This window comes from Lissotriton vulgaris, chromosome 3_1 (genome assembly GCF_964263255.1).
Source record: "Lissotriton vulgaris chromosome 3_1, aLisVul1.2, whole genome shotgun sequence".
Classification (NCBI taxonomy): Eukaryota; Metazoa; Chordata; class Amphibia; order Caudata; family Salamandridae; genus Lissotriton; species Lissotriton vulgaris.
The window spans coordinates 1,778,158,894-1,778,186,829 of NC_141689.1; the positions used below are offsets into that span (position 1 = coordinate 1,778,158,894).

Here is a 27,936-nt window from a genome sequence, read left to right on the forward strand (position 1 = left end):
GCTGTGCATAAGTCAAAAAATATAGATGGCCCAATTTTTTACATGGACTTCTGATAGTGAACAGATATACTCATTTGAGTTGAAATAGAACACCTTGTATAGAAAATTCTACATCAACCTTGAATGACTCTAGGCAAAAGACATGTGAAATTGCAGTCCAATAGAAATCATGATTCCAAAGTTACAGGCAGTTCACAAAATTAGGAAGTGCTCACAAAAATGTTATAAGATAGATGGAGAAAACGTTGACGGTAGAAGTTAAACCAGAATTGTTTCAAGTAATATGTAAAAGCATAGTGACCCAGCAGAAATTGAAAATTGTTCAACTGTGTTTCAAAAGTTAAAAGAAATTGTCAGTTGTAATAAAAGACTGCATTTATACCGCAACATCAGTGGAGTGCAAACAGTTGATTTTTAAAACGCATTTATTTTGTTAGGCAACACCCACTACTATTTGCAAGAGTTACACCTTGCTAATGTTTCACATTTCAAGTCCGTATTAGGAGATGACTTTTTATCTGAATGATTTCTACCAGCAATATTCTTGTTATTTCTCACTTTATATGTTTTACTCACACAGATAAGATCTATTGAAGGGCAGTATGGGACAATGCAAGCATATATAACTCCAAGAATCCAACCCAAGACCTGCCAAGTTCGTCAGTATCAGATTAAACCCTTATCACTTCATCAGAGAACACACTCTATTGACCAAGACAGGTATGTGGAAAGAGAGATTGCATTATTAATCTTTTAGTAATAGATACTGCTAGACATGGGAACAAGGAGAGAACTTCCTCAGATGGTGTACTGGTATAACTATTGTTTGTTCCTTTCCAACAATGTACTTCCTAAAAGTGTATCTATTATTCTTCTAGGTAAAAGCCCATACAAGTCACACCGCCCTGGACTCCTCTGGGTGGCCTATTGATCAGAAATGTATGGGTTTGGTAGGTTTCCCTGGGCGGGGGCCAACCCCAGGCCTAAACACCACTTAGGCACAATGGATCAATTTTTAAGGTGAAAATTGTGTGTCCCAGTTGCATTTTGGGACATTTCTATTCATCAGCGATTCGCCCACTCACACAAGCGTGGTACCGGTTTGCATTGAACCAGTGTATGAACACAGAATAGTAGAACATTTGTTACTATCAGTTTAATTTCTCTCCCCGTTTTGGTTTGCAAACGTAAGCCAGTATGCAAGAAAGGACATATATTGCAAGATTCCTTCTGAAGCATGGGTAACCCCCAAATCTGAGTTATACAAATAACCACTAGTCCTAAGACACAATAAAAAAATGCATATTCCTGAATACCCATTTTTTACTAATTATATTTTACCATATGAATTGATACATGGTAGGTACACAGTGAAAAATCACTAAAGCTGCTGCTCAGTTGTATTGCATGTTTTTGGACAACCAACATTTATATTACTTAATCCTGCAACCGGAAGAGTCTGACCGATATAGTGGTATATGGCTTTTGTATATCTGTCATTGGGAAAATAATTACAGATGAAAACATTGTCAGCTATTTCTTTTTTCCAAAGTACTTCCATTATTGTTTGATTTAAACAAGTTGGTATCTGTGGGAAAACTATGAGCAATCAATACAAATGACTCCTTGCTGAACTTCAGAATGTGCCTACTTTACAGAAATGTATAACTTTCTGGGTTTACTCATAAGTTTCACACCTGTTTTTACCTCAATCTGCAAGTAGATAGAAACTAAAAAAAATAAAAAAGGAAAAATCAATGAGCACTTAGGTAAATGCAAAAACGGTGGTAAAACGATGTTCTTACACAACTCAGCTTGTATTCTGTCCCCCCCACCCCCCCACCCCCTTCCTCCTCGGAAAAAACCCTTTTCTCTGATCTCTCCAGGAAAACATTTAAGGAGGCTTAAGCGCAAAATGCTCAGACATCAAAAAATGGCTCATCACTATGGAGGGTAAGCCTCAGCAGCTAAGGAGTTAATTTAAAGTTTGTATTATTTAAGTAACTGAGAATTGGAACTTTTACGTTAAAAATCTAACTAGTTAGCAATACAATGTATCACAAGGTTGGTAGCTGGTAGGCAACGAGCTGTCAGGCTAAGTAAGCTACCACATCTTGAGGTGAGTTGGCAACGGTGGGGAGGGTTTATTAGTGTCAGACATACTAGGCTGCAGAGACCAAGCCAGCATGATTATCAAATATCAAAAACAGTTAGCAAAAGAGTACAAAGTATATCTGTTGCTCCCTCTAACTGGCATCCATTTGCACACTTGGACCTTAATTTGGTGAAAATGATAGTACCATGAAAGAGTGTTCAGCTGATGCTTACTCGCAGTCTGTCCAGCTGAATTTTTTGCAAGTATTCTGAAAGTTGCATACATAAAATGAGTGGCGGATTCACTCATTGGTAGTTAAATATACATTGATAAAGAGCACACATAACAATTGAGCGTAACTAATTTGGATGATCAAATGTTAAGCATGCTTATTATTTGTAATACATTTTTTACGCCAATACTTAAGGAGTGCCCACTTGCCATTGTCTGAGATGTGACATACATAGTCCATCATTTGGATGGTTGTTATATCTGCTGCAGCTAAATCTACACTGGTGGTCAACTGGTATGCTGTAGTGTGCTTTGCAACTAGATTGGCAGTTTTGTAGGAAGCTGTTGTTGATTTAACCTTTTAATTACGTTGTCATTGCTGTAGCAGTAAATTAGTTATTGGCGAGCTCATCAAGATGAAGTGTCCTGTTCCTAAAAATGCCACGTGAAGAAAGACATTTCATATTGCTAGATAGGTAGACTTCATTTTGAAGTGTTGTGTGGGCAATAAGAATGTCATTGAGATCTGTGTTGGAGAGCTCCTTCATGGTGGTCCACTTGGGTATGTTAAGCAGAGGGTGTTGTCAAGGTGGAGTTAATAATAGGGCATCTGCACTACACTTACTTTGACATTATATTGGTGATCGATTTCATGGCCATAATCGGCCTGCAGCTTAATATTTCAACCATGAATTTGGGACATACAGCAGTGCTAATTAATTAATACAGCTTGTATGGTGATACGGATTCAGTAACTGAAGTTGTCTATTTTATCAGTTGAAATATATAAGATGGCGGCTTCTCGTCTGCAAGTGCAGTGAGAGTATTTCTTTCTTTACATAAATGACTGCCTCCTGAAAGCTCTGTCCTGCAGATGGTTGTTTTCACCGTAGACAGTGGACATTAGTGCATAAAACTGAACCTTCCAAAATAAAAATAAAACTCATAGTAGGACAAAGACTTCAGTTGGTTGATGCATTGATGAAAAGTGCTCTGATACATCTCCCAACATCCAGAGAAGGAACTCCATTTATTAGGTTGCAGCATAATGCATCCTTATGATGAGGCTGCTACAGTGATCACTGAGGAGTCTTTGTTGAAAATATTGTGGCGGCTTAAATATAGTCTGAATATTGTGGCTATATGACGACAACCAGTTAAAGGATGGGACTTTTTCTCTCCCAGAATGTCAGGTTGAGGGGTGACTTTGTTTTTATCTGGCATTTGGAAGGCCACCTGGAGGAACTGAATGTAAGTGGCTTTTCATCGGAAACAGAGTTATCTCCACGTCAGTATGTTGACAACCAGGGTGATATGATTGACTGAGACATTTTTTATTTATTTGGTGCATGGCAGGCATCGTCTGGTGCTCAGGGACAATACAACTCCTATGCACAATGTCAACAATTTCAGGGTAGCTTGACTCCTTGAATTGTGCAGTAAAGTCATGATGCTTCATCATTGGGGATTATACTTGAGCATCAGTGTCCTAGCTATTTATTTAGAAGGGATTACAATCTTAATTAAATGCTGTCAGCAGGCTTCAGTGTTCTCCATACAAATGGTGTAGTCAGAATTTTTTTTGAGCTGAGGGGTTGGTCCCTTGGCAATCCACTGAACATAAACAATGCTGTTGTGTATGTAGTATGTTTTTAGGAGACAAGTGTTAGGGATTATCTGGCAAAACAGTATTTTGGAGAAAAACTGATTATTTTTCACTGCTTGAGATCCATGTCATGACATACATCAGTGCTAGTGACTCCACCCTTTTAGCCACTACACAGGTGAGATGGAAGTATCCTACTCTAAAACAGTTTAAGCTATGTGAGTTAGAGAGTCTCAGGCCTCCTTGAGAATGAAGCTATCCTTCCTTCCTGATGTAGTGGCATTTCATGTAAACCAAACTATTCAGTTGCCAACCTACTTTCTGCCACGACCTGCATCTAAGGTGGAACAGAGGCCAGAGAGACTGTTGCCAAAAATGATGAAATCCAACTCCATATTTGCTTGATTCTGAACCCTTTTTTGACAGGATTTTTTGGTGAATGTCACTTTTTTTCTTATACAAGTTATATCCATCTAAATGTATTTGGTTAACGTGGAATGGGGGTTAGAAAAAAAGTGTTTTCCCATATTAGCTGAGAAACATTTGCTCTTGCCTGCAATACAAACCACTGATTTGCACAAAAAATGCAGCAAAAGTATACTTTACTCAGGTAGTGTGCTTTCATTGGTTTGGTGTAAATCCATTAATAAGTTTTTAAGAAAAAAGCATTTTAAAACGTTTCTCAATTATTTTCCCATTAAAAACAAGTGGAAAAATATGTTCTGATTAAAATATATACAAAGCACATCCTGCAGTGGGGATTACCAGACCGCAAGACATGAGACGCAGCGCTTTCTGGAGACCTGGCCCAGCAGTCAACACCCCAAACCCTCTTCCTCCAGTGCACAGTTGTGTGCAGCTGGGCTTGGGCCTCCATAGTGAGAAAGGCACAAGGACTGGACAAGCCCTGTGCCCAACCCCACTGCACATGGTGAAAGGCCATGTGCAGCAGGATTGCAAGCAACACCTGCTGTGCACAGCCAAATGCTATGCACACGTGCGGGGGATGGGAATTAAGTGCAACATAAACAAAAAAAGACATTATTTTGAAAACAGTTAACATTGAGTTGTAGTTCTGGCTCAAGTGTGTAAAACAGCTGAAATTCTACAGTTATCCACAGACTCCACATAAGCCATAACTTGCATCAGTTTCAAAAGGCACAAAGAAAAGCATTGCAGCTACAAAGAAAACAAAATGGTGGCCAGCACAAGTTGTGGTGTATGTTGAGTCTGCTGAAAATCATAACTGCTCAATTTTTGTGGTTTTGCGCATTTAATCCGGAATGAGCCTGAAGAATCTTTCAGGATAATTATAAGCGGGTCTTAAAGACGTACTAGACGAAATATACACTGCATGGGGGTATCTTCTGCAGGATCTCTTTGCAAATGTAGGTAATGCCCAGACTTTGCATCCAGGTGATACCAACAAGGAACTAAGGGGAATGATTTCTTGATTGCTTAGTCAGACAGTTTTTACTTTCTGTGATACTCGTGATCCCACGTAATCCTAGTAACCCTGACTAATGTTAAAGCTCGGCGGAGTGGTTTGGCGCAGTCATTATGATGCCAAAATCTGTATTTCACAGGCAACCATCAAACACTTCCCACGAGTCAATATTCCCTGTGAAATATGGGATTTTATACTACTGCATTTTGTCCAGTAAAAGCACTAAAGCATTACTCTGGTGGTGATAGCACCAGAGTAGTTAGAGTTAGGTCAGACTTTTCATAACTTTGGTGTTGTTCAAAGAGTCGATATAAAACTTTCCTTAAAAATGTATTGCCTTTGGTTGCTTCATAGAAAGTTGTGCGCTGATCCATCAAGCGGGGGATAACAAAAGGGATGGGTGTGTCCCACATGATTTCCCATTTTGAATCTCCTAGGAAATTCTTTTCTCAGATACAGAAAAAATAGATGGACGGATTTACATCAATTTTAACAGACAAAGTGTGTTTTTCTTTCGTTTGTGTAAATCCTGTCCAGGGTTTTATTTAGAAATCTGCATTTAAAAAGGTGCTTGTATTTGTTAACCTCCACAACAAATTAGCAATATCTGGACTGTTGGTATCCAGATATGCTCCGATTGGCCAATTTAAAAGGGATTGGTCAATTCTGATTGGCTGGCCACGACATGGCCATGGACAGTATGTTGTGGCAGCCATTACAGGACCCAGAAACATAGTTCCTGCATTCTGAAAATGAATAAAAAAACATTTAAGGAGATGGGGGAACATTCCCTGATCCCCCTATGGATATATAATGGGCCTCAAAGGGCCCACCTCTTGATTGGCTGGCCTCACTGTGGACAGCATGTTGTGGCAGTCATTACAGAACATAGGGACATGGCCCCTGCGTCGTGAAAATGAATCAAAAATATAAAGGGGAAGTAGGAGCATCCCCTTATCCTCCCAGGGACATGTAGATGGTTGTCAAAGGGACCCCCCTGATTGGCTGGCCACAACATGGACAGCATGTTGTGGCAATCATTACAGGACTTGAGGACATGGTGTCTCCATTGAAATGTACTGGAGTGCATACCTGTTTAGATCACAAATGGGAACATATATGATGGGCCACAACAGATTTTAGTCACAATATAAAACGTTTGTTGGTGATACCATATTACATTTTAGGAACTGTGGAGTGTTCTAAGGTGATTTTCCACAATGAAAAATGCTGATTCTCTGCTAAGGTCTGATGAAGCATTTTTCAAACAAAACATTTTTTTCTCTTTCTTTTCTCGTAGAGGGTAATGGAAGGTGCTTCAGAAGCTAAAATTACAACGTATTTTCTATAATTTCATACTATCTTCCTTAGCCATGTAAGAACAAAGTCTGATATTCTGAGTAAAATGTACTTGCAGCAGCTGCTTGTCAGTTGGTTCCTTAGAGTTCAACTGCAGCTGCAGCTTCACCACTGCATTCTAATGAACAACTAGAGTGATAACGTTCTGTATTTGTCACAAAAGTGCGGCACACCTGAACAACATTGTGTTGGAAAGCTGTAAAAATGAAACCATCGAAGGTCCAGGCTGGCTTTGGCCCAATGCCGAATCCCACCTTTTGATGGAGGTCTCGGAATGACGAACCTCTACCATTACTACTTAGCGACTCGTCTACTCACGATTCACAATTGGTTCAATGGCGGCTGGTCCGACCCGGAGTATCACCTGGAGCTGCACATCCTGGCCTTCTCCTCTATCCAGGGGATGCTTTATGGGGCTACGGTTCCTCGTGCTCTTCCCGAGGTCACACGCGGAGCATTCTTGACTTGGCACTCATCATTACGACATTCTGAATGGGTGGGCAGGCTGACTCGTTACACTACAGGAGACTAATGGTCAAATCCATATAAACTGTACAAGTGCCCAAAAAGACAGCAAATCACAATTTAAGTGGCTCCTGGCTCAGACACAAATCCCATCAGCCCACCACCTTGGCGAACATCATCATCTGGGAGATGGTGGTAGAAAATCTGTGCAGCCAAACCAAGGTTGGATAACTATGCAGCACTAGATTTCAAACCAGTAGTTGGCCCAGCCAAAAGTGATCTCAAGGAAGTGGTGCTGATGATGTGCAGTGCAAAGTGAAAGTGACAATTAAAATTGACTAGAAGGACAAAAAATATGTTTAATTGAGATTGTCCTACGGTCAAGAATAAAAACAATCTGATAGTGGGAAAATATGACTATCTTATAACAATAGATGAAAGGTCAACATGTTTCAGCCGTAGTGGTAGCAATGACCGGCTTTCGTCAGGACCTACAAGAATAATACGCTACTGCAAGTGTTTACACAATATATGTACAAAAAATTAAAAAAACATTACTTAGAAAATTAAATGCAACAGTGGTTGTGTACCATCCTACCAGAACCTGGGGTATACCGAAGTTCGAGGGTGGTTTGTGTATAATCTTCTTTCCTGTATTGATACACTTAATTAGTTTTGTGTTGCTAATAGGTGAACATACATCTTCTGAGCAAATGCACAGTTTACTTGTTATCTTGAGTTTTTAAGTTTTCTTTAAATAAAAAAGTGCCCAAAAAATGATAAACCATATGGTGAATAACCTTAATTAATTCAATAAAGTTGTACTCACCCAGCTTTGTGTGGGAGTACACCTCACCCGGCAACTGCTCGGTGAATGAGGCCCGCTCTATTTGTGGGCAAAACATGGAAACACAAATGAAAAAGGACTTGCACTTGTAATTACTGAATCGGTATTTACCGATTCTGTAATTACCATTGATTCCTATGGGCCTTGAGGCCCATAGGAATCAATGGCAATTACCGAATTGGTAAATACCGATTCGGTAAAATTACCGAATTGTCAAGGGAGACAGGGCTTCACTTTGACACCCTGTTGCACCCCTGATTCTGGCTTGTATGCCATGTGGCACACATACATGCCCTAAGGGCATGTATGTGCATGTACACTGGAAGGATTAGTTACTTACCTGTAATCCTAGTTCTCTTCCAGGGGTATCCTCATCAAAGTCATAAGCATTAGAATATTCCCGCCCATGCGCGGGACCCCGGAAACACTACACTATATGTGCCCCACATATATATATACATATATATATATATATAAATAATATATATATAAAAACAAGCAATAGCAGCCAAATCACATTAGAGCTGAAATATGCTGTGAAGAATTTCCACCATACATGTATAATAAGCATTAGAAACATGAGAAACAACACCAAAGATTGTTTAGAAATTGTTTTTACTGCTCAGAAAGCAGTAGAAATTCTCATAACTCACTGAAAGCATAGGAAGCTCCCAGGCTGCATTGCAAACACACAGTCTAAAAAGACTGAAAAGCTAACCTGTAGCTGAATAGCAATAAACTGACACCGTGCCTTTAAGGCACTCATGACCCCCTGCATCCCATCATGCCCCAGGGGTGACAGTTAGGTCAGTTGTTCTTTTCGGAGACTGAAAACAAACCCAATAACAAATAGGTTAACAATTTCTCCTTATTAAAGAGCATCCTTTGCCCGGGGAGGCGTGAGGGTTGCTTATGACTTTGATGAGGATACCCCTGGAAGAGAACTAGGATTACAGGTAAGTAACTAATCCTTCTCTTCCAGGGGATCCTCATCAATAGTCATAAGCATTAGAATAGAGTAGAGAGCCTCTCCTCATCCCTGCGGGCAAAGGAATGATACGACAGTAATCACATCAATAAGTCTGAGTAGACTATAGACTACCCAAACAGATTCCTCAAGGAGGCTTGCCCTACTTGAGTATCGGCCCTGGAATCAGATTCGAGGCAGTAATGCCTCGTAAAGGTATGAACTGATTTCCAGGTTGCAGCCTTGCATATTTCCGACATTGGAATGTCATGCAAGAAAGCTACTGTAGCGGCCTTCCCTCTAGTGGAATGCGCTTTTGGAGACATCAACAAAGGTTTGCCTGCTAGCTGATAGGCCAACTTAATGCAAGAGACAATCCATCTGGAGATGGACCTCTTGGCCGCTGGAAAACCTGTTCTCATTGAGCCATAGTTCACAAACAGTTGGTCCGTTTTCCTAATCCCTTTAGTCTTTTCCAATTAAAACTTAAGCACTCTCTTAAGATCTAAGGAGTGAAGTGACGGCTCGGCTGGGGTCGTAGGATTTGGAAAAAAGGAAGGAAGGGAGGGAAATAGACTGATTTTATATGAAAATCAGAGATGACCTTAGGCAAGAAAGATGGGTGAGCCCTTAGGACTACTCTGTTGTGGTGAAAAATAGTATATGGTTCCTTCGCACAGAGCGCTTGTATCTCACTTACTCTGCGCGCAGAGGTAATCGCCACCAAAAAAGCTGCCTTCCAAGAGAGATGTTGTAAGGAAGCCTTGTGGATGGGCTCGAAAGGAGGAGACATTAACCTGGATAGAACTAGGTTTAATTCCCACGGAGGAGAAGGATTTCGCACAGGGGGATACACTTTCTTCAACCCCTGGAGGAAGTCCTTAACCACTGGAACCTGAAAGAAAGACATCTGATCAGGTGATTTTCTGTATGCTACAATAGCTGACAAATGCACTCTAATTGAAGTGTACTTTAAACCAGCAGTTGCGAGGGAAAGGAGGTATGGTAAGATGACGTCCTCCTGTCCCTTAGTCGGATCCAAGTGATGATCTCTACACCACAAGTAAAATCTTTTCCACTTGAATGCATAGGACGCTCTTGTGGAAGGTCTCTTAGCCTCCTTTAAAATGTTCATGCATTCGGGAGGCAAGTTCAAATGTCCATATTGCAGGACCTCAGGAGCCATGCTGTTAGGTTCAATGATGAGAGGTTGGGATGCATTATCCTCCCGTTCATCTTGCTCAACAGGTCCGGCCTGCAAGGGAGCCGTTTGTGTGGACACACAGACAGATGTAGAAGGTCCGGATACCACCACTGCCGAGGCCAATCCGTAGCAATCAGGATCATTTCCATGTTCGACCTGAGGAGCTTGGAAACTCCTCTCGAAATCAGCGCTAGGGGAGGAAACGCGTATGCGAACATCCCTGCCCAATCCAACAGTAGAGCGTTCCCCTGCGTTCCTGGCCGGTGGAACCTGGACGCGAAGGCGTGGCATTTGGTGTTTTCGTCGTCTGCAAACAAGTCTATGGATGGACGACCCCAGCAACGAAAAAGCTCTTCTACTACTTCGTCGCTTAGCACCCAGTCTGTCTGATCTTCGAAGTGCCTGCTGAGTGCATCTGCTTTGATGTTCAACTCGCCTGGAAGGTGCACTGCCACTACTGCGAGACCTCGAGAGAGAAGCCAATGCCAGATTGCCTGAGCCTCTCGAGAGAGTGGGCGAGATCTTGTGCCTCCTTGTTTGTTCAGATAGAACATGGTGGTCGTATTGTCCGTCTGAACTAGGACTGAGTTAGATTTGATCGCCGGCAGGAAAGCTTTGAGAGCCAGGAATACCGCTCTGAGTTCCAGCATGTTGATGTGGTATGTCTGCTCCTGCGCAGACCACTGGCCCTGAATCTGAAGCGGACCCATGTGTGCTCCCCAGCCTTGCAGGAAGGCATCCGTCACTATAGACTGGGAAGGAACGGGTTGGTGAAAGGGCACCCCCACCATCACATTCTTCCTCCGAGTCCACCATCTGATGGCCTCTTTCGTCGCCTGGGAAAGAGTGATTCGATCTTCCCAGCGTCCTGTCGCTTGGTCCCACTGGTCCTCCAGAGCCTGTTGTAGAGGACGCATTCTCAGCCTGGCGTTTGGGATGAGAAAAATGCAGGACGCCATGGATCCAAGTAGACTCTAGCAGAATCCCACATTTCTGACTCATGGAAAAAAGTCTCTCCTCCGAAGGAAACACTTTTCCCAAGTTTGTGTCCAGAACGGAGCCTAGGTAGTGGATGGACTGTGTAGGCTGCTGGACTGACTTCTCCAGGTTCACATGGAGGCCGAGCCTGTGTAGCTGGTGCAGGCACAGTTGCAGATCGTGCGTTACTTGGACCGGAGATGGACCTTTTAGGAGCCAGTCGTCCAGGTATGGGTAAATGAAGAGACCCTTCTTGTGAAGAAAAGCCGCCACCACTGCCATGCATTTGGTGAAGACTCGTGGTGCGGACTTGAGACCGAAGGGTAACACCTTGTACTGGTAGTGTTTGTTCCCTAGGACAAACCTTAGGTACTTGCGATGTTGTTGCGCAATCGGGATGTGAAAGTACGCATCTTGCAGATCCACCGAACACATCCAATCTCCGGCTTGAAGATGTGGACATATTTGGTGAAGCGCTAACATGCGGAACTTTTCTTTGACGATGACTCTGTTTAATAGTCGTAGGTCGAGTATTGGTCTGAACTTGTCCTCCTGATCTTTTTTGGGGACAAGGAAATATCTGGAGTAAACTCCTTTTCCTCTTAGAGCGGGAGGAACTTCTTCTATCGCTCTTTTTTGCAGCAGGATTTTCACCTCTCGTCGGAGCAAGCTTAGCTGGTGAGGGCAAGAGCTCTTTGGAGGGATGCTCTTTGGAAGAGCACGGAAACGTATCCTGTATCCATTGCGCAGTATATTCAGCACCCACTGATCTTTTGTGATGCTGACCCACTCTGCCAGGTGTTGTGAAGCACTTCCTCCCACTGGAGTGGGCAACGGCGCCAGAGGAAGCCTCTGTTCAGGCCTTTCCTCCTCTTGTGGTGTTGGAGGACTGTTGGTGACCTCCTCTACCTCTGCTGGGCTTGCCACGAAACTGGGGTTTCCCTTGAGTTTTGTTTTGGGACCACTGAGGGTTTTGAACCCTCTGTTGAGCCCCTCTTCCCCTGTTGGTCTTGAAGCGGCGCTTGAATTCTTTTTTCTTCTCCAAGCCCACCGCCTTCACCGTATCCAGCTCAGTGTTCATTCGGGTCATCTCTTCGTCCGCATGTTCTCCGAAGAGAGCGGAACCCGAAAAGGGAAGATTCCGAATCCGATGCTGAGCATCCGGTTTCAGACCTGTAAGGCGCAACCAGGCCGATCTTCTGGCACAAACTCCATGGGAATAGGAATGAGCCGAAAGCACCGCCCCATCCGCAGCCGTGCTTATCATCTGATTCGCCACCAGACACCCCTCTGTAACAGTTTCTTCAAAGTCCTGCTGGTCCTCTTTTGGCAGCTTGGCTTTGAATCTTTCCATCGAGTCCCATAAGGCTCTGTCATATCGACCCAGAAGCGCAGCTGCACTAGCGACCTTAAGAGTGGAAGCAGCAGAGTTGCAAACTTTTCGACCCCAGGAGTCTTGTGTTTTGCTGTCCTTATCTGGCGGGACTGAAGAGGAACCAGCAACCGCATGTGTCTTCCTCGCCGCTGCCACAATCACAAAGTCTGCTGGAGGGTCAGATTTGACAAACACCGGGTCAGAAGCCGCCGGTTTGTACTTCTTCTGAATGCAGGCTGGTACCGCTCTGATTGCTCCTGGGGTTAGGAAAACCTCCTTGACAGGATCCATAATCCCCGGGACTAAAGGCTGCAGAGGTCTGGAGATGGCCTTCTTGTGTAAAGTTTCAAAAAAGACTGTCGTTGTTACTTGAGGGACAGACATCTCGATGTTCAGTTTAAGCGCTCCTCTTTGCAGCACATCCAGATACATGCCAATGTCATCCACTGGGGAGGACCTGGACGCAGGACTGTCCGTCAACGTCGGGGAGTAGTCCCTCTTTGACGATCTGGTAGAAGAGGTAGAAGAAGTAGACGGAGTACGTCGACGTCTACGGTGAGCACTGAGTCTCCGCTCCCGTGACCTTCTTGAACGTTCCTCCCGTCTAGGAGAGCGAGATCTGATCCGATCTTCTGTCCGAGGTTCCTTTCTAGGAGATCGGGATCTTCTGGGAGATTTGGCTGGTGATCTCACAGGCGATTTGCCTCTAGGAGAGCGAGACCTTATCCAACCTTCCATTCGAGGTTCCCTTCTAGGAGATCGGGATCTTCTGGGCGATTTGGTGGGTGGTCTCACAGGGGATTTGCGCCTGGGAGGGCTACGCCTGTCCATCTCATCCACCAGATCCTGAAGCGGAGACCTGTGGTGTGGGCTGGCATATTCCTGCATACGCTTGGTAGCCCCAGCATCTCGCCAATGGTCCAAAGATTTGTACCATCTAGGTGACAGCCTGATTCGCTCGGCCGACGGATCTGGTTGACGCTCAGGAGATCTGTGTATAGGGCTTCTGGACCCTGAAGGTTCAGTTGAGGAGCCAGAGGACCGATAAGATGAATGATGAGACGCAGATTCCGTCACCATGATTGCATCTGAATGCCTCGATGTTGAGCGTTCTTTTCTCGCCGTCGAACGCCTTCGATGAGTCGGAGGATCAAACAATCTCGACCTCGAATGTCCATGAGGAGCTCTCTGCCTCGACGTCGAACGACGATGTCCTGTCGTCGACGGAAGCTTCTCTCTCGACGTCGAACGACGATGTCCAGTCGTCGACGGAACGCTCTGCCTCGACGTCGAACGGCGATGGTCGGCCGTCGACGGAGATCTCGGTCTCGACGTCGAGTGCCTGTGCGACGACGGCGGAGGGGTATTTGGCACCCTCGACGCCGAGCGCCGACGCTGCACTGACGGAGACTGCGTCCTCGACGCCGATCGACGAGCTACTGTCGACGGCGGAGGTGTCTTGGTCCTCGACGCCGAGCGCCGCTTCTTGGACGAAGGCGGAGGGGTCACACTTCTCGACGCCGGTCGTCGCCTGGTTGACGACGGCGAAGTGACCTCCATCGACGCCGGTCGTCGCCTGGTTGACGACGGCGGACGGGTAATGGATCTCGACGCCGACCGTCGCCCGGTTGACGGCGGCGAGTAGCCTTCCTCGACGCTGATCGTCGCCCGGTTGACGTCGGCAGAGGGGATTTCGACGACGGAGCTGGATCTTTCGACGTCGTCGACGTACCTGGTCTTCTCCTCGACGGCGAGCCCGCCGTCGACGGTAGTTTTGAAGAGGAAAACTCCACCTGTGGTTCTTCTCTCAGCGCCGAGCCCGACGCTGAAGTTGAAGGGTATGAAGACTTCTTTCTTGAAGATGTATGAGCCTTCTTGGAGCCCTTCTTCACTGGTGATCTTCCTCTTGAAGCCCTGTGAGCCAGGCCATAAATTTGAATCCTCTCCCTGTCTTTGAGAGTTCTTCCTGACAGGTGCTCACAATGTGGACAGGTGCCTGGATCATGATCTTCAGGCAGACACAGGATACAGACGTCGTGGTTGTCTGATTTGGCCTTCTTGTTGCCACAAGAAGGACATTTATCAAAGAGTGAAGGCATTCTCAGAAGAAAATGTTCACTAAACTGCTGAAAACAAGCAGTATCTTACTTGACTAGATGTTAAATGTCGAAGTGAGAGTAAAAGTTGTCAAAAATGAAGTATTTTTCTGTCAAAAACCAGAAAAATAGTGGAGCTGTGTAACCAGGGTCCTTCTCTGAAGGAGCCGGAAAGAACAACTGACCTAACTGTCACCCATGGGGCATGATGGGATGCAGGGGGTCATGAGTGCCTTAAAGGCACGGTGTCAGTTTATTGCTATTCAGCTACAGGTTAGCTTTTCAGTCTTTTTAGACTGTGTGTTTGCAATGCAGCCTGAGAGCTTCCTATGCTTCCAGTGAGTTATGAGAATTTCTACTGCTTTCTGAGCATTAAAACAATTTCTAAACAATCTTTGGTGTTGTTTCTCATGTTTCTAATGCTTATTATACATGTATGGTGGAAATTCTTCACAGCATATTTCAGCTCTAATGTGATTTGGCTGCTATTGCTTGTTTTTATATATATATTATTTATATATATATATGTATATATATATATATATATATATATGTGGGGCACATAGAGTGTAGTGTTTCCGGGGTCCCGCTCATGGACGGGAATATTGTAATGCTTATGACTATTGATGAGGATCCCCTGGAAGAGAATTCGTTATTTACCACGAAATATTATTTTGTGGTAAATAACAAATTCTTAAGGGCCTGTGGCACTGTTTTCAGTGCCATCTACATCTAGATTTACTATTCAGTATTTTACTGAATCTGTAAATTTACCGATTCGGTAAATTTACCAAATCGGTAATATTTAGGCCCCCTACATCTCAAACTCCAAATACCGGTTGGTAACGCCAGAAATCAGCTGTTACCGACCGGTATTTGGTCACCAACATCTGACCCATATTGTGTAAACACTTGCAGTAGCGTATTATTCTTGTAGGTCGTGACGAAAGCCGGTCATTGTTACCACTATGGCCTAAACATGTTGACCTTTCATCTATTGCAATAAGATAGTCATATTTTCACACTATCAGGCTGTTTTTAATCATCTTGACCGTAGGACAATCTCAATTATACATATGTTTTGTCCTTCTAGTCAATTTTAATTGTCACTTTCACTTTGCATTGCACATCATCAACACCACTTCCTTGAGATCACTTTTGGCTGGGCCAACTACTGGTTTGAAATCTAGTGCTGTATAGTTATCCAACCTTGGTTTGGCTGCACAGATTTTCTACCACCATCTCCCAGATGATGATGTTCCGCCAAGGTGGTGGGCTGATGGGATTTGTTTCTGAGCCAGGAGCCACTCAAATTGTGATTGTGTGATTTGCTGTCTTTTTGGGCACTTGTACAGTTTATATTGATTTGACCATTAGTCTCCTGTAGTGTTTTTCATGTATTAAATTAGGGGTGTGGAGTTTATATGGTCGGTTAAAAATTGTCCCCTAGACCCTCTTTTGAAAATTTGTATTTTTGTGACTCGTTACACTCCCTTGAGGTGTGGCACCAGACTTTGCAAAGTTGCCACCCTGTCAGGGTTCCGGCAATGGGACCTCATCGGGGTATCCTTGTTGGGTGACGTCTGGAGCGGTACCCATATCCGATCTTTTTCAAGACTTACAGGCTAGGCATTCCCTCCATCCCTCTCAATTCTTTCGCTACTTACAGCTGCGTCACGCCCTTCACTCCCACATTCCAGATGGCTAGTCTCTGCCCGAATAGAGCCCGCCTGAGGCGCAAGTCCTGACCAGGGATCTATGGAGGGGTGGAGTCACTCGGATCTACCGCTCACTCGTCAACAATACCCCCAACTCCCTTTCCCTGCTCCAAGAAAAGTGGGAGGGCTGGCTCAAGGTTCTAGAGGATGAGGATTGGAGAGACGCCCTGATGGCCCCTATGACGATTGTGTTATCAGCAAGACTGCGCCTGGCCCAAGTCTATTTTTTGCACGCCGCCTACCTTACACCACTGCAACTCCACCGTGCTGGGCTTCGGCCCGATGCTAACTGCCCCCGCTGCTCCCACCCCCGCACTGACTTTTATCATATGGTGTGGTTCTGCAATGCAATTCAGGGGTAATGGGAATTGTTAACACAAGACCTGACAGGGGTCCTGGGCTGGGAGGTGCCCCTTGATCCCATGGTGTTCTGCTGGGCGTCACCGACGGTCTGAACGGTTCCAGGGCTGAGAAGCTCTTCCTCAATACTGAGTTGGTGGTTGCCAAGAGGGAAATCGCTGCTCACTGGCTGGACATTGCCCATCCCACTCTAAGGTGCTGGTGCCAGGAGGTGGACTGTTGTGCTGCGCAGGAGCGGCCCTCTATACATAGCCAGGGGGTGCCCCGAGAAATTCCGTCACATGTGGGGGAAATGGGTTGGAGTACTCGACGAATGAGATGATGTGGTCCGCTCTCCAGGTGTACGTGGATATGCTATTCTGGATTTCTTTTCTGTGATCATGATGTCATTGCGATGTGTTTGTCCCATATCCTGCTACTGTACTATGTAGCTCTAAATGGTGCAGTTTGTTGACAAATTCAGATTCAAAACCCAATAAATCGATTGTAACAAAAAAAATGAAACCAATTCCTAGAAAAGATACTGTAGTAAATTAACAAAATGAGGGGTTTCTTTTTATTGTAGAAATTATAGTTAGTGCTCTAGAAAGCCAAAATGAGGCCACATTTCAAATAAATCCTAAAATACCTTTTTCATCAATGTCAGAAAGAATTACTGATATGACATACTTTCAACACAAGCAGCAACCTGTCGGACGATTACCCATTGTTCTACAGTAGCTTTACCACCGTGTTCTAATGAACAACTTGAGCACAAACATTCTGCATTGATGACAAAAATATGGCACACCTGAATGCCACCTTAATGGAATAATAGCTATAAAACTGAAAGCATTTCCTTTAGAAATGAGAGGGTTAATTTTGTCATGGAAATTATGGTTAGTGCTCTAAAATAGCAGTTCTTAACCTGTTGACCTCCGTGGACCCCCACTGAATCACTACTAGAAGCAGGTGACACCTGCCTATGCAATTTATATGAGGAGAACCTAAAAAGAAAATACACAAACCTACAAAAGCAAGCATACATCAAATACCTACACAGTTTATAAAATATTTTCTTTAATTAACAAACAAAAATCAAAACTTTAAATGTAATGGGAAGGTTAGGGTTTTTCAGAATATGGGTTTCTTTCTAAAAGACATAGAAGTATATAAGGGCTCCACCATTTCACATTGTCTTTTTTTCCTCCTAATGCCTCCTCTTTTTTTGTCAGAGTATGCTAGTGCTTCAATTGATGCCACTAATTTTTGGGCTGGACGTAGTTTGCGAAGTAGCGCTACGCGAATCTACGCAAAGTGCACTTTGCACTATGCGAGCTACACGTAGCACTACGCGAACTGCATAGTACCCTGTTCTCACTGTGCAAGGTGCATTTTCAATGATTGCACAGTGCGGACAAGCATCCGGCACTGTGCAATTATTGAAAACGGCATCTTGCACAGTGCGAGCTGTAGTTTTCTGCCGCTCGAGTAGATTTTTACTCGAGCGGCAGCTTTCTGAACGCGGACTGGTAGTTTCTCATTGCGAGTGGGCGCCAGCATACGCAACCACTCCCAATGAGAAACCTGACCTCCCCACGTTGAGAGTCTCACCGGGAGGTTTATTTCTCACGCTCGCGATCGCCAACTTGATGTTGAGGACCACTAGCAAGCAAAAAATGACTGCTGCACTATGCTACGCTACCCATGTTTGCACTGTGCTACGTGCAGTTCGCGTAGTACAAAGTAGCGCAAACTTCGCAAACTACGCGAGCGTAGCGTAGTGCTTTGCCCATAGTTACTAATTATCCATACTACTCTTTGCTGCACTGTTCCCACAAATCAAACTATGGATACCAATTCAATTTTTAGCCTCAACTTTCATATTTATGCATATTTACAGTGGATTTTAAAACTTTCTGTTTTGTTGTTATTTTATCAATCTACTAATATTATTTAATTTTCTAGACCATCGTAGACCCCCTATTTAGGCGTTACAGGGCCCAGGTTAAGAACGACTGCTCTAAAAAGCTAAAATGAGGACACATTTTCTTTAAGTTCTCAAATACCGTCCTCATCCAACAAACAGGGCTCTAAAATTCTGTATTCATGACAAATGTGGGACACATCTTGATGAAATACAATCTGTAAAACTGACAGCATTTCCTACCTACAGCAAGTAGGTGAACAAATGAAAGGTTTCTTTATGTCATAGAATTTATGTTCATGCTCTTGGTCACATTTTTATGAGTTTGCAAATATCTTCCTTATTTATGTCCATAAAACTTTTTGGCAAGCACAGGGAAACTTACTTCCAACACCAGCAGCAGTCTTTCATTTAAAACCCTAGTGATCAACTGGAGCTTCATCACAGAGTTCTAATGAACAACTAGAGCACTATCATTTAGTTTTCAAGACAAAATCGAGGCACTCCTGACCACCATTTTGCTGGAATATAATATATTGAATTAAAAGCCTATGCTTCGAAGGAGGCTTAAGTTAATGGTAATCAAGATGTTAATGCAGGTATGAAACCAGTGGGTTAGAAATGTGAGTGGGTATGGGGTTTTAGTACTTCAAGGCATAATGTATCTTTAAAGGGGGTAAAAATAGTTTCAGAGGGGTACATCGTCTCCTTTCTGCATCTGCTTACCCATCTTCTCAGTTGCTTGACAGCTCACTAATTTTGAAATAGTTAATATGTTGGTAGTCCAAATTTGTGCACAATGAGGGTTGGGAAGTAGTGCAGAGTTGATCGCAGTGCCTAGCCATGAGGCTAAACCCTCCCAGAAACCTTTGTTACATATGTTGTACTCAGTGGTGGTTGGGACTCCCACTAAGGATTGGACATAGACCCAAACCCCACTTCACGCCGAGAATGGCCTTGTGCAGCAAGGTTGGGTACTGGAAAATTTAAAATATCTAAAATATAAAAGAAGAACTGAAAATTGCTGAAAAAAACTAAGCTTAGAGGGACGTTATAGTTAAGCCTTGATATGAAACTAGAACGAACGTTAAAAAAACACAGAAATATGCCAGATATAGTTAAATCAATTAACTATAGCTTGCGCCCCATCATACATTACTAATGACCTAACATATGACATCACTCGTGACAAGTTGAATTAAATCATTGAGGACTTAGTCATTAGATTTATGCAATAATTTCGTTTAAATTACTAATAAGCACCACAGTCCCGAAGATAATAGGGGGAATAAAGGGAAGGGGACATCCCAAAAGTGTTATTTCCCATTTTAAGTCCCACTGGATTCTTTGTTATTTCCCATTTTCAATCCTACTGGATTCTTCACTCTTCAACACGGAAAAAATGGCTGAGATGAATGACACCAAATTTGGCAAGAAAATAGAAATTTACTCAAGGATTGTGTTTTTTTTGGTGAATCCATAAGTTGTACAACCCACGCAAACCGTAAATTGCACACAGTATGCAATACTTATGACCACTTACATATATATATATATATATTCCCTTATCTTTTGCGGATTTATAAAGCGCATAGCTACCCGAAGGCTTCCCAGCGCTGTGTAAGTCAGAGTATGCACCTTCAAGCTTCAAGTCTGACCGTTCATGCCAAGGAATTATTTAGAATAAAGCCAAGTTTTCAAGCTTTCTGAATATAATTTCATTAGGCTCGATTCTCGAACCTATTCACTTTGAATTCCATAGTTTGGGAGACAGATAGGCGAAGGAACACCCACCCCATCTAGCCTTCTGAATATGTGGGACCCTCAAAAAACCTGTCTTAGAGGATCTCGGTGTTCTCTTTGGGGTGTAGTATGTTAGCAGAACCCTGACCATGTAGGGTCCCCATGCAGTGTTTTTCCCTATGAGCCAGCCATCCTGTCCTAAATTGTATTCTGTTCTCCACTGGGAGCCAGTGCAAGGAGACGCGGCAACTCCCAGCGCGGCCCCCTGTGCACCATTGCAATTGAAGTGTACAGTAATAAACCCCTAATTTGTAAAATACTGTAATATGTGTGCATTTATGTGTTCTCACTTTATTGAAAAGGCGCGATCGTCATGGTTAACATAGTCATTGCAAGGTTCCGCATAACCGCGAAAACAGAAAGTAGGTCTGAAAGATGGATTTAAAAGAAACTTAGTACAAATAATGAGTTTAAACATGCTTTTAAAGAAGTATGTATCTAGTGATACGTGTAGGGCAATGTTGAGAATGGATTTTTTTTCATATTATTTTTGGATGTGTTGGTGGTCATTAAATGTCTGCTTTTGTTTTCTGTTTACGTGATGTGTAAGTGGGATTGCAATGCCTTCTCGAAGATCCCCAAAAACTAAAGCAAAAAAACTTTTAGAAAACAAATTCACAATATTTTGGTTACTAGGGTGGCTTTGATAAGAGCTGTTTCGTTGTGTGTATATGGCTGCTATAAATAGGGCCAGATGCAGAGTTTCAGGTTACTTAGAAACACCCTGTTGCTTTAATCTGTAAAGTGAACTCCTTCATTTCTATAAATTTCATCCATGTCAAACCGCAGATTGTAGTTATAGATACAGCCCATGCAATGGTCTCTGAGAAATGCAGAAACAGTTTTATTAACATGTTTCTCGGCGTAGTCAATCTGTGGACGAATTAATTTGACCACTTCCATTTCTGTGTTTGGCATATATAAGAGTACACCAAGACAGTGTGAGGGAAAAGCTACATCAGTTTTGCAAAGGTTTCTTTCATTAGGATTTCTAACCCTACCCCAGTCAATGTCCCTAGATCATTGACACCACAGTGAACAATCATGAGGTGATTTGCTTTGGAATCAACAATGAATTGAACCAAAGCCAGCAACTGATGACACTTTAACCCTCTCTGGCCAAACCAAGTAATCTTCACATTTGGCACCCCATGTCCCTGTCAATACCTCTCTTTTTTTCTTTTTTGCAACCTCTTTACCCCAATAGATATTAGCTGTGGCCCACAATCCATACTGTAAGCATTTTGAAGTGAAAGAGCCATAGTAATAAGGAGACGACTAGAGCTCAATGAGGTAGTTTTTCAAAGGAAAATCTATTAAAATTGAGGTTTAAAAAATATATATATATATATATTTAATTGTATGCAGTCAGCATGAAAGTGAATAAAATTAGGTAGTGTGTTGGATTCCTTAGCAGGAAGTCTTATCAGTGGCTGTTGTTTAAGAAAAGAAATGAAATACAGACATGGATTTGCTTTTGAATCTGTGGAGTAAAGCACATCTGCTGTGTCTTATTCGGAAGCAGCAGGTCCCTTCCAGAATGTGCTGTGAACCTGTGACCTACTGGTTCCACAGGGTTGCTAGGTACACTGAGCTAAGACTGTATTGGAGGGAAGGGTGTTAAAGAGACAGATTTTTTTTTAAGTTGAGAAGTGATGACACAATTTAAGTAAAGGCTAGTTTTAATTTCCAACTCAGGACTATGTAATAAACTGCGGTGTAGTATTTAAATTTAACAAAAATTAAGCTAGACATAGGTTTGAACTCCCAGGTTACAGGGACATTGTAGTTAGGAATTAGCATTTAAAAAACCTTAGAAATTCACTGGAAAAAACGGTTACAGGGGTGTTAAAGTTTTTTAATAGAATTTGAAAAAACCTTAGATATTCAATGAAAAAATGAAGGTTGCAGGGATGTTATAGTTAGACGAACATTTCACTCATACAAAACCAGCGAAATTTAGCAGTTATAGTTAGCTGAGCTAACCATAACTGTAATTTTGGTTAGCCTCACTTTCTTTTGAAATATTTTTGTTGGTTTCTCATAACTTATGTTTAATTTGACAATTCTGCACCAAATTTGGCAAAACGTTAGAAAAAACCTTAGATATTCAATGAAAAAACTAAGGTTGCAGGGGTGTTATAGTTAGACAAACATTTCACTCATACAAAACAAGGGAAATTTAGCAGTTATAGTTAGCTGAGCTAACTATAACTGTAATTTTGGTTAGCCTCACTTTCTTTTGTAATATTTTTGTTGGTTTCTCATAACTAATGTTTCATTTGACAAATCTGCACCAAATTTGGCAAAACGTTAGAAAAACTGGTTTATTTTTGGCATCTCAAGTTGCAAGCATCTCTACTGGGGAAAAAGAAATGGCGGGGTTAAATTTGCAAATGTCCTTAATTTTACTAAATTGTGGTGGTGGTTAAGTCGTAAGGCCTTTGTAGCAGGTTGTAGTTCCCGCTATGATGGGTGGGGTAAAGAATGTAGGCCTTAGAGACAAGTGAGGCCCTGCATCCACCACTGGGACCAATGTGCGAGTGAGTACATTACCTGGTCATCTGCAGGCACCCTGTGCAAGTGCTAGGATGCATGGTCAAAAAGCATTGTCCATTCTCCTGAGAATGGCAAGTGGGAGAAATGCCCCTTTACGTTGAGGTTTGCAAAGAATTGCAGTGCTGGTATTGCAATTAATAATGCACGACCGGATGATTCAGACTTTGCATTGGCTTTCCAAAGTGAGAATGGGGCCCCCCGAAATAATGTCTCTCTTTTAGTCTTCATATTTAGGCAAATAAGTTTATGCAAATAAGTTTATACAATTTGATATCTGTATCCTAGGGTGGGTGAGTGACCTAACCATCTCCTATGAACAATCAACGTGGCTTATTAGGACTCCTATTCTAAGATTTAAATCTTCAGGAGGTACCCGTGTTATTCATTAATTCTTCCATTGATTTGAATCTGAAAATGTAGCACCAATCTGTTTTCTAATAAAACAATGTTAACTACACATTTTCTGATATGTAACATTTGAGGTGGTATTCCTCAGTTCATTTGTTTGGTTGTTCCAAATAATAGTGCATTGACTTGTTTGAAATTGTTATCAATAATTAAACTAATTTCATTGAAGACTTTTAGTCGGTATGTAGTTGCTGGAGTTCTTCTGATTCATTTAGATTTGACACTGCATGTAATTTATAACTTATTGCCAGTTAATTATAAACGTATTGCCAGTTATTGTATTTTCTGATTACTAAAAATAATTCCTTGTATCGCTGTATTGATGCTAAGATAACTACATCATTTTAATTTTCTAGCGTTTTACAGCATCAGGGACATGCCTCAAGCCGGGAGCGAGAAAAACCTTGATTTTAACTTTGTTGTTATATTGTGTTCTTAATTATCCTCACGACCTACCTGTACTCTTGGCATCTTCTCAAACAGCGCCTCACGCTGCAACGACCCCCTTCTTTTTGGCCGCCATTCCCGAGGGCGAGGCGCGCCACGAGACACGCCCCCTCGGTTGGCCACACCCCCTCCAACACCCTGACCCTTCACCATAAATCATGTGTCTTGGTAGGAAGCGCAGCGGACGAGCGCAGCGGGCGCGACGATTGCGCGCCAAAGGCGCGCCTAAGGCAAGCCCGTCTGCGCCCGTCCGCGACTGGCTGGGACTAGGGGCACGTCACTCTGCCCCGCTCATCACCTATACCCCGGACCTACTTCGCAGCTACCAGGGCTCTTGGCCCATCTCGACCTCTATCTGCTTTCGCATTTCCTCTCTTGGTCTTACCCCCACCACTCCCCCTCTCCGTCCTCTCGCTACAGCTGATACCTCTCTCACGACTTGTAACACTGCTCCTTCATCAACCCCTAAAGCCTTTACGGCCTTCTATCTTAATACCCGGTCCGCTGTTGCTCATGCGCATGAACTCTCGGTCCTGCTGGATCTTCATGCCCGGACCTTCTCTTCTTAACCGAGACCTGGTTCTGCGATGACTCCCTCCCTGCCCTACTTTCCACCCTACCGGCCACCTACTATGCCCTCAGGGCGGACCGCCCTTCTGGCAGAGCCGGGGGTGGCGTGGCGGTCATCGCCCGTACTGATCTTCCCTTTCAAATATTATCCCTGCCTGACATTGCGACCACCGAATTTCTGGTGATCCGCACAGTCTCCACCTCTCCCCCCCTGACCTGCTTCCTCACCTACCGTCCCCCTCAGTCCCCCCTACAGTTTCTCTCTGACTTCTTGGAGGTCCTGGCCACCATTACAGTCAACAACTCCTCCATTCTGCTCCTTGGCGATTTTAATTTCTGGCCCTCCGACCCCGCCGAATGTCCGTCCTCGAAGGAATTTTCCGACACCCTCCACTCCCTCAACTTCATATCCCATGTTCACTCCCCCACCCACATTAAAGGCCATATGCTCGACCAGATCTGGTCCCTGAACTGCCCCGTGGATTCACTCTCTATTTCTCCCTGTTCTTGGTCTGATCACCACCTGATTTCATTTCTCCTTCCCATCCACCCCCCAGCTAAGCCCCCCCGGCCTAAAAACACCTGGGTTCGATCATGGGGCCGTGTCAACCTTGAGAATCTCTCCTCCCTTCTCACCTCTTCCCTCCCCTCTCTACAGGGCCTTCCCACCCTCTCCCAGGTTGATGCCATAGATCAGTGGCTCTCCCATGGCCGCGATTCCGTTGCCCCGCTCAAGCGCATCACCTCTAAACGTGACAAGGACGCCAATCGGTGGTTCAATGAAGAGCTTAAGGCCACCAAACTAACAGTACGCCGCGCGGAGCGGGCATGGAGGAGAAACTATTGCCCCACTCTGAAACTGGAATATACTAACATCCTTCTCCAGTATAAGAAAGACATCTTGGAGGCCAAAACATCATACTTCTCCTCCAAAATCCTAGCCGCGGAAAACCAGTCCAAGGAGATATTTTCCATCGTTCATAACCTGGCTTCTCGGACAGAACCACTCTAAAACCCGCCCGGTCCGAAGAACTCTGCCTCTCTCTTAACAATTATTTTATTCACAAAATTGCCACCATCAAGGCTAACATCCCCTCCCCTTCCCCCTCTTTTGTTGACCCCCAATGTCCCCCCCCCAAGGGCGTACTCACCACCCTTCCCCCTATCACTCGGGAAAGTCTCACCTCTTTGGTGCCCCTGATCAAATCTGGCTCTCCGCTTGACCCCTGTCCCGCTCACATTCTCCGCCATATCTTTGTCTCTTGCCCAGACCCTCCCCTTCACCTCCTCAACAGCTCTCTTGCTCAAGGCATAGTTCCCAACCCCCTGAAATCCGCGGAAATTGTGCCTATCCTGAAAAAACCCGGGGCAGATCCTTCTGTCCCTGCCAACTTCCGTCCCATCTCCCTCTTGCCATTTTTGGCCAAGGTGCTCGAGCGCCACGTCACCTGCGCTCTGAGCTCCTTTGTGGAGATGCATGGAGCCCTTGCCCCTCGCCAAGCCGGCTTCCGCCCCGCACACTCTACGGAGTCCGTCGTCATGTCGGTCCTGGACACCCTCAGGGAGGGCATGGACACCAATCGGCACCAGGCCCTTGTGCTCCTTGACCTCTCAGCCGCCTTTGATACGGTGGATCACACCATTCTACTTTCCCGTATCAAGGCGGCGGGGATCGGGGGGACTGCCCTGGTCTGGTTATCCTCCTTCCTGAGCGACCGCACCCAGGCTGTTCGCCTGGGTGACTTTACGGCGGACGTCCGGAAAGTTCAATGCGGGGTTCCCCAAGGTTCTTCTCTCTCCCCCCTCCTGTTTAATCTGTATATTGCCCCCCTGATTTTTTCTCTTCAACAGATGGAGGTCGCCGTATTTAATTATGCGGATGACCTCCAGCTTGTTTTCAATCTATCTTCTTCCTCTGCTGTTCTGAGCTTTCAATCTGTTATGCTCCATATCAGGGACTGGATGAACCACAATCACCTCAAACTCAACCCTGATAAAACCGAGTTGGTGCTGACGGGTGGTTCATCCAGCACCTGGTCCCCTCTCTTCTGGCCCCCCTCTCTTGGCCCTTCTCCTGTTCCCTCCTCCTCAGTCAAAACACTAGGCATAAAACTTAACTCTCAACTCACCCTTCACTCTCAGGTTAGCTCTGTGCTATCTTCTTCTTTCCTCTCACTGCGCACTATACGCAGGGTGTCCCGTTTCTTCACTTTCTCTGCCCTCAAACTTATCATCCTGGCCATGGTGGTGTCCCGCCTGGACTATGGGAACGCCCTGTATGCCGGCATCCCGGCATACAGTCTGTGTCGCCTGCAACAGATACAAAACCAGGCGGCCCGCCTGGCCTTCAATCTTCCAAAATTTCACCACTCTACCCCACTTCTGAAATCCCTACACTGGCTCCCCGTGCGAGCCAGAATTCAATTCAAGCTCGCATCCATCACTTTCCTGGCCCGACTTGACCTGGCTCCAGCGTTCATCTCCTCTGAGATCGTTTCATATGTTCCCATCAGGGAACTTCGCTCGTCTTCCCAGTCCCTCCTCACCATCCCACGCTACCGGAGAAAGAAGTGGGGAGGCTCTAAATTTGCCACCCTTGCCCCTACCCTCTGGAACTCTCTTCCCCTTGAACTTCGTACCATCACCCTCTACCCACAGTTCCGTAAACATCTCAAGACCCACCTATTCACGAAGTCTTTCGAATAACACTCCTCCTGCTCCCCCAGTTTTTAATCTCGGATCCCGTTAGCTATAGCGCCAAGAAACCGCTGGTATACGTGCGCTCTAAAAGTACTTTTAAATTCAAATTCAAATTCAAATTCATGATTTACTTTCAAAATATTCCATGTGTTTTTGTTTTATATACAGTACTTACCATGGCATTCTACGTGTTGGAGGGTTACTTCTTTTTAGTTCCTCAGTTATGTGTGTGAATGTTTAAAAGTGTTGCTATTTAATCATCATATTTCATGTTAAAATAATTAGCAACTGAGATGTGTGTGTGTGTATATATGTATATATATATATATATATATATATATATATATATCTCCATTTGCTAAGTACCTTAATTCATTTTTCTTTGAATAACTGTATATATGTAATGAAAATATTTTAGCAGGGCTCTGTAAGGACAGAGTGGAGCACATACCGTTTGTTGAAAATTGCCATCAGTGGTCACCTTTGGTAATTTTTGTCTCTTTTGAACATATTCTAGGCCAATGAATACACTGACTCTCGCTGGGCAGTTCAGCTTTGCTGAGATACACTCCTGGGTTGTGTTTTGCCTGCCGGAAGTACCAGAAAAAACTCCAGTAGGGGAATCCATCACATTTTACTTCAAGAACACCTTCCTGGACACACAGCTTGAATGCTCATACAGGTACATCCTAGGGTTAATGCTAAGATTTTCCCAAAAATAAAATACTCTTTACAGTTTTGCAGCTACAACATACATGGCCTTACTTGCAAAGTCTGTTTGAAATACCAAAACGT

The 27,936-nt window shown here is 44.0% G+C and overlaps 1 protein-coding gene across 1 annotated transcript in view; it reads left to right on the forward strand.

Annotated features, from left to right (window-relative positions):
* Positions 1–27,936, forward strand: part of BBS7 (Bardet-Biedl syndrome 7) — a 264,083-nt gene that overhangs the window by 197,964 nt on the left and 38,183 nt on the right. The window contains exons 14-15 of the mRNA XM_086962213.1: positions 581–720; positions 27,659–27,823. Coding sequence (XP_086818339.1) covers positions 581–720; positions 27,659–27,823 — 305 coding nt within the window. The remainder of the gene's footprint in view (positions 1–580; positions 721–27,658; positions 27,824–27,936) is intronic.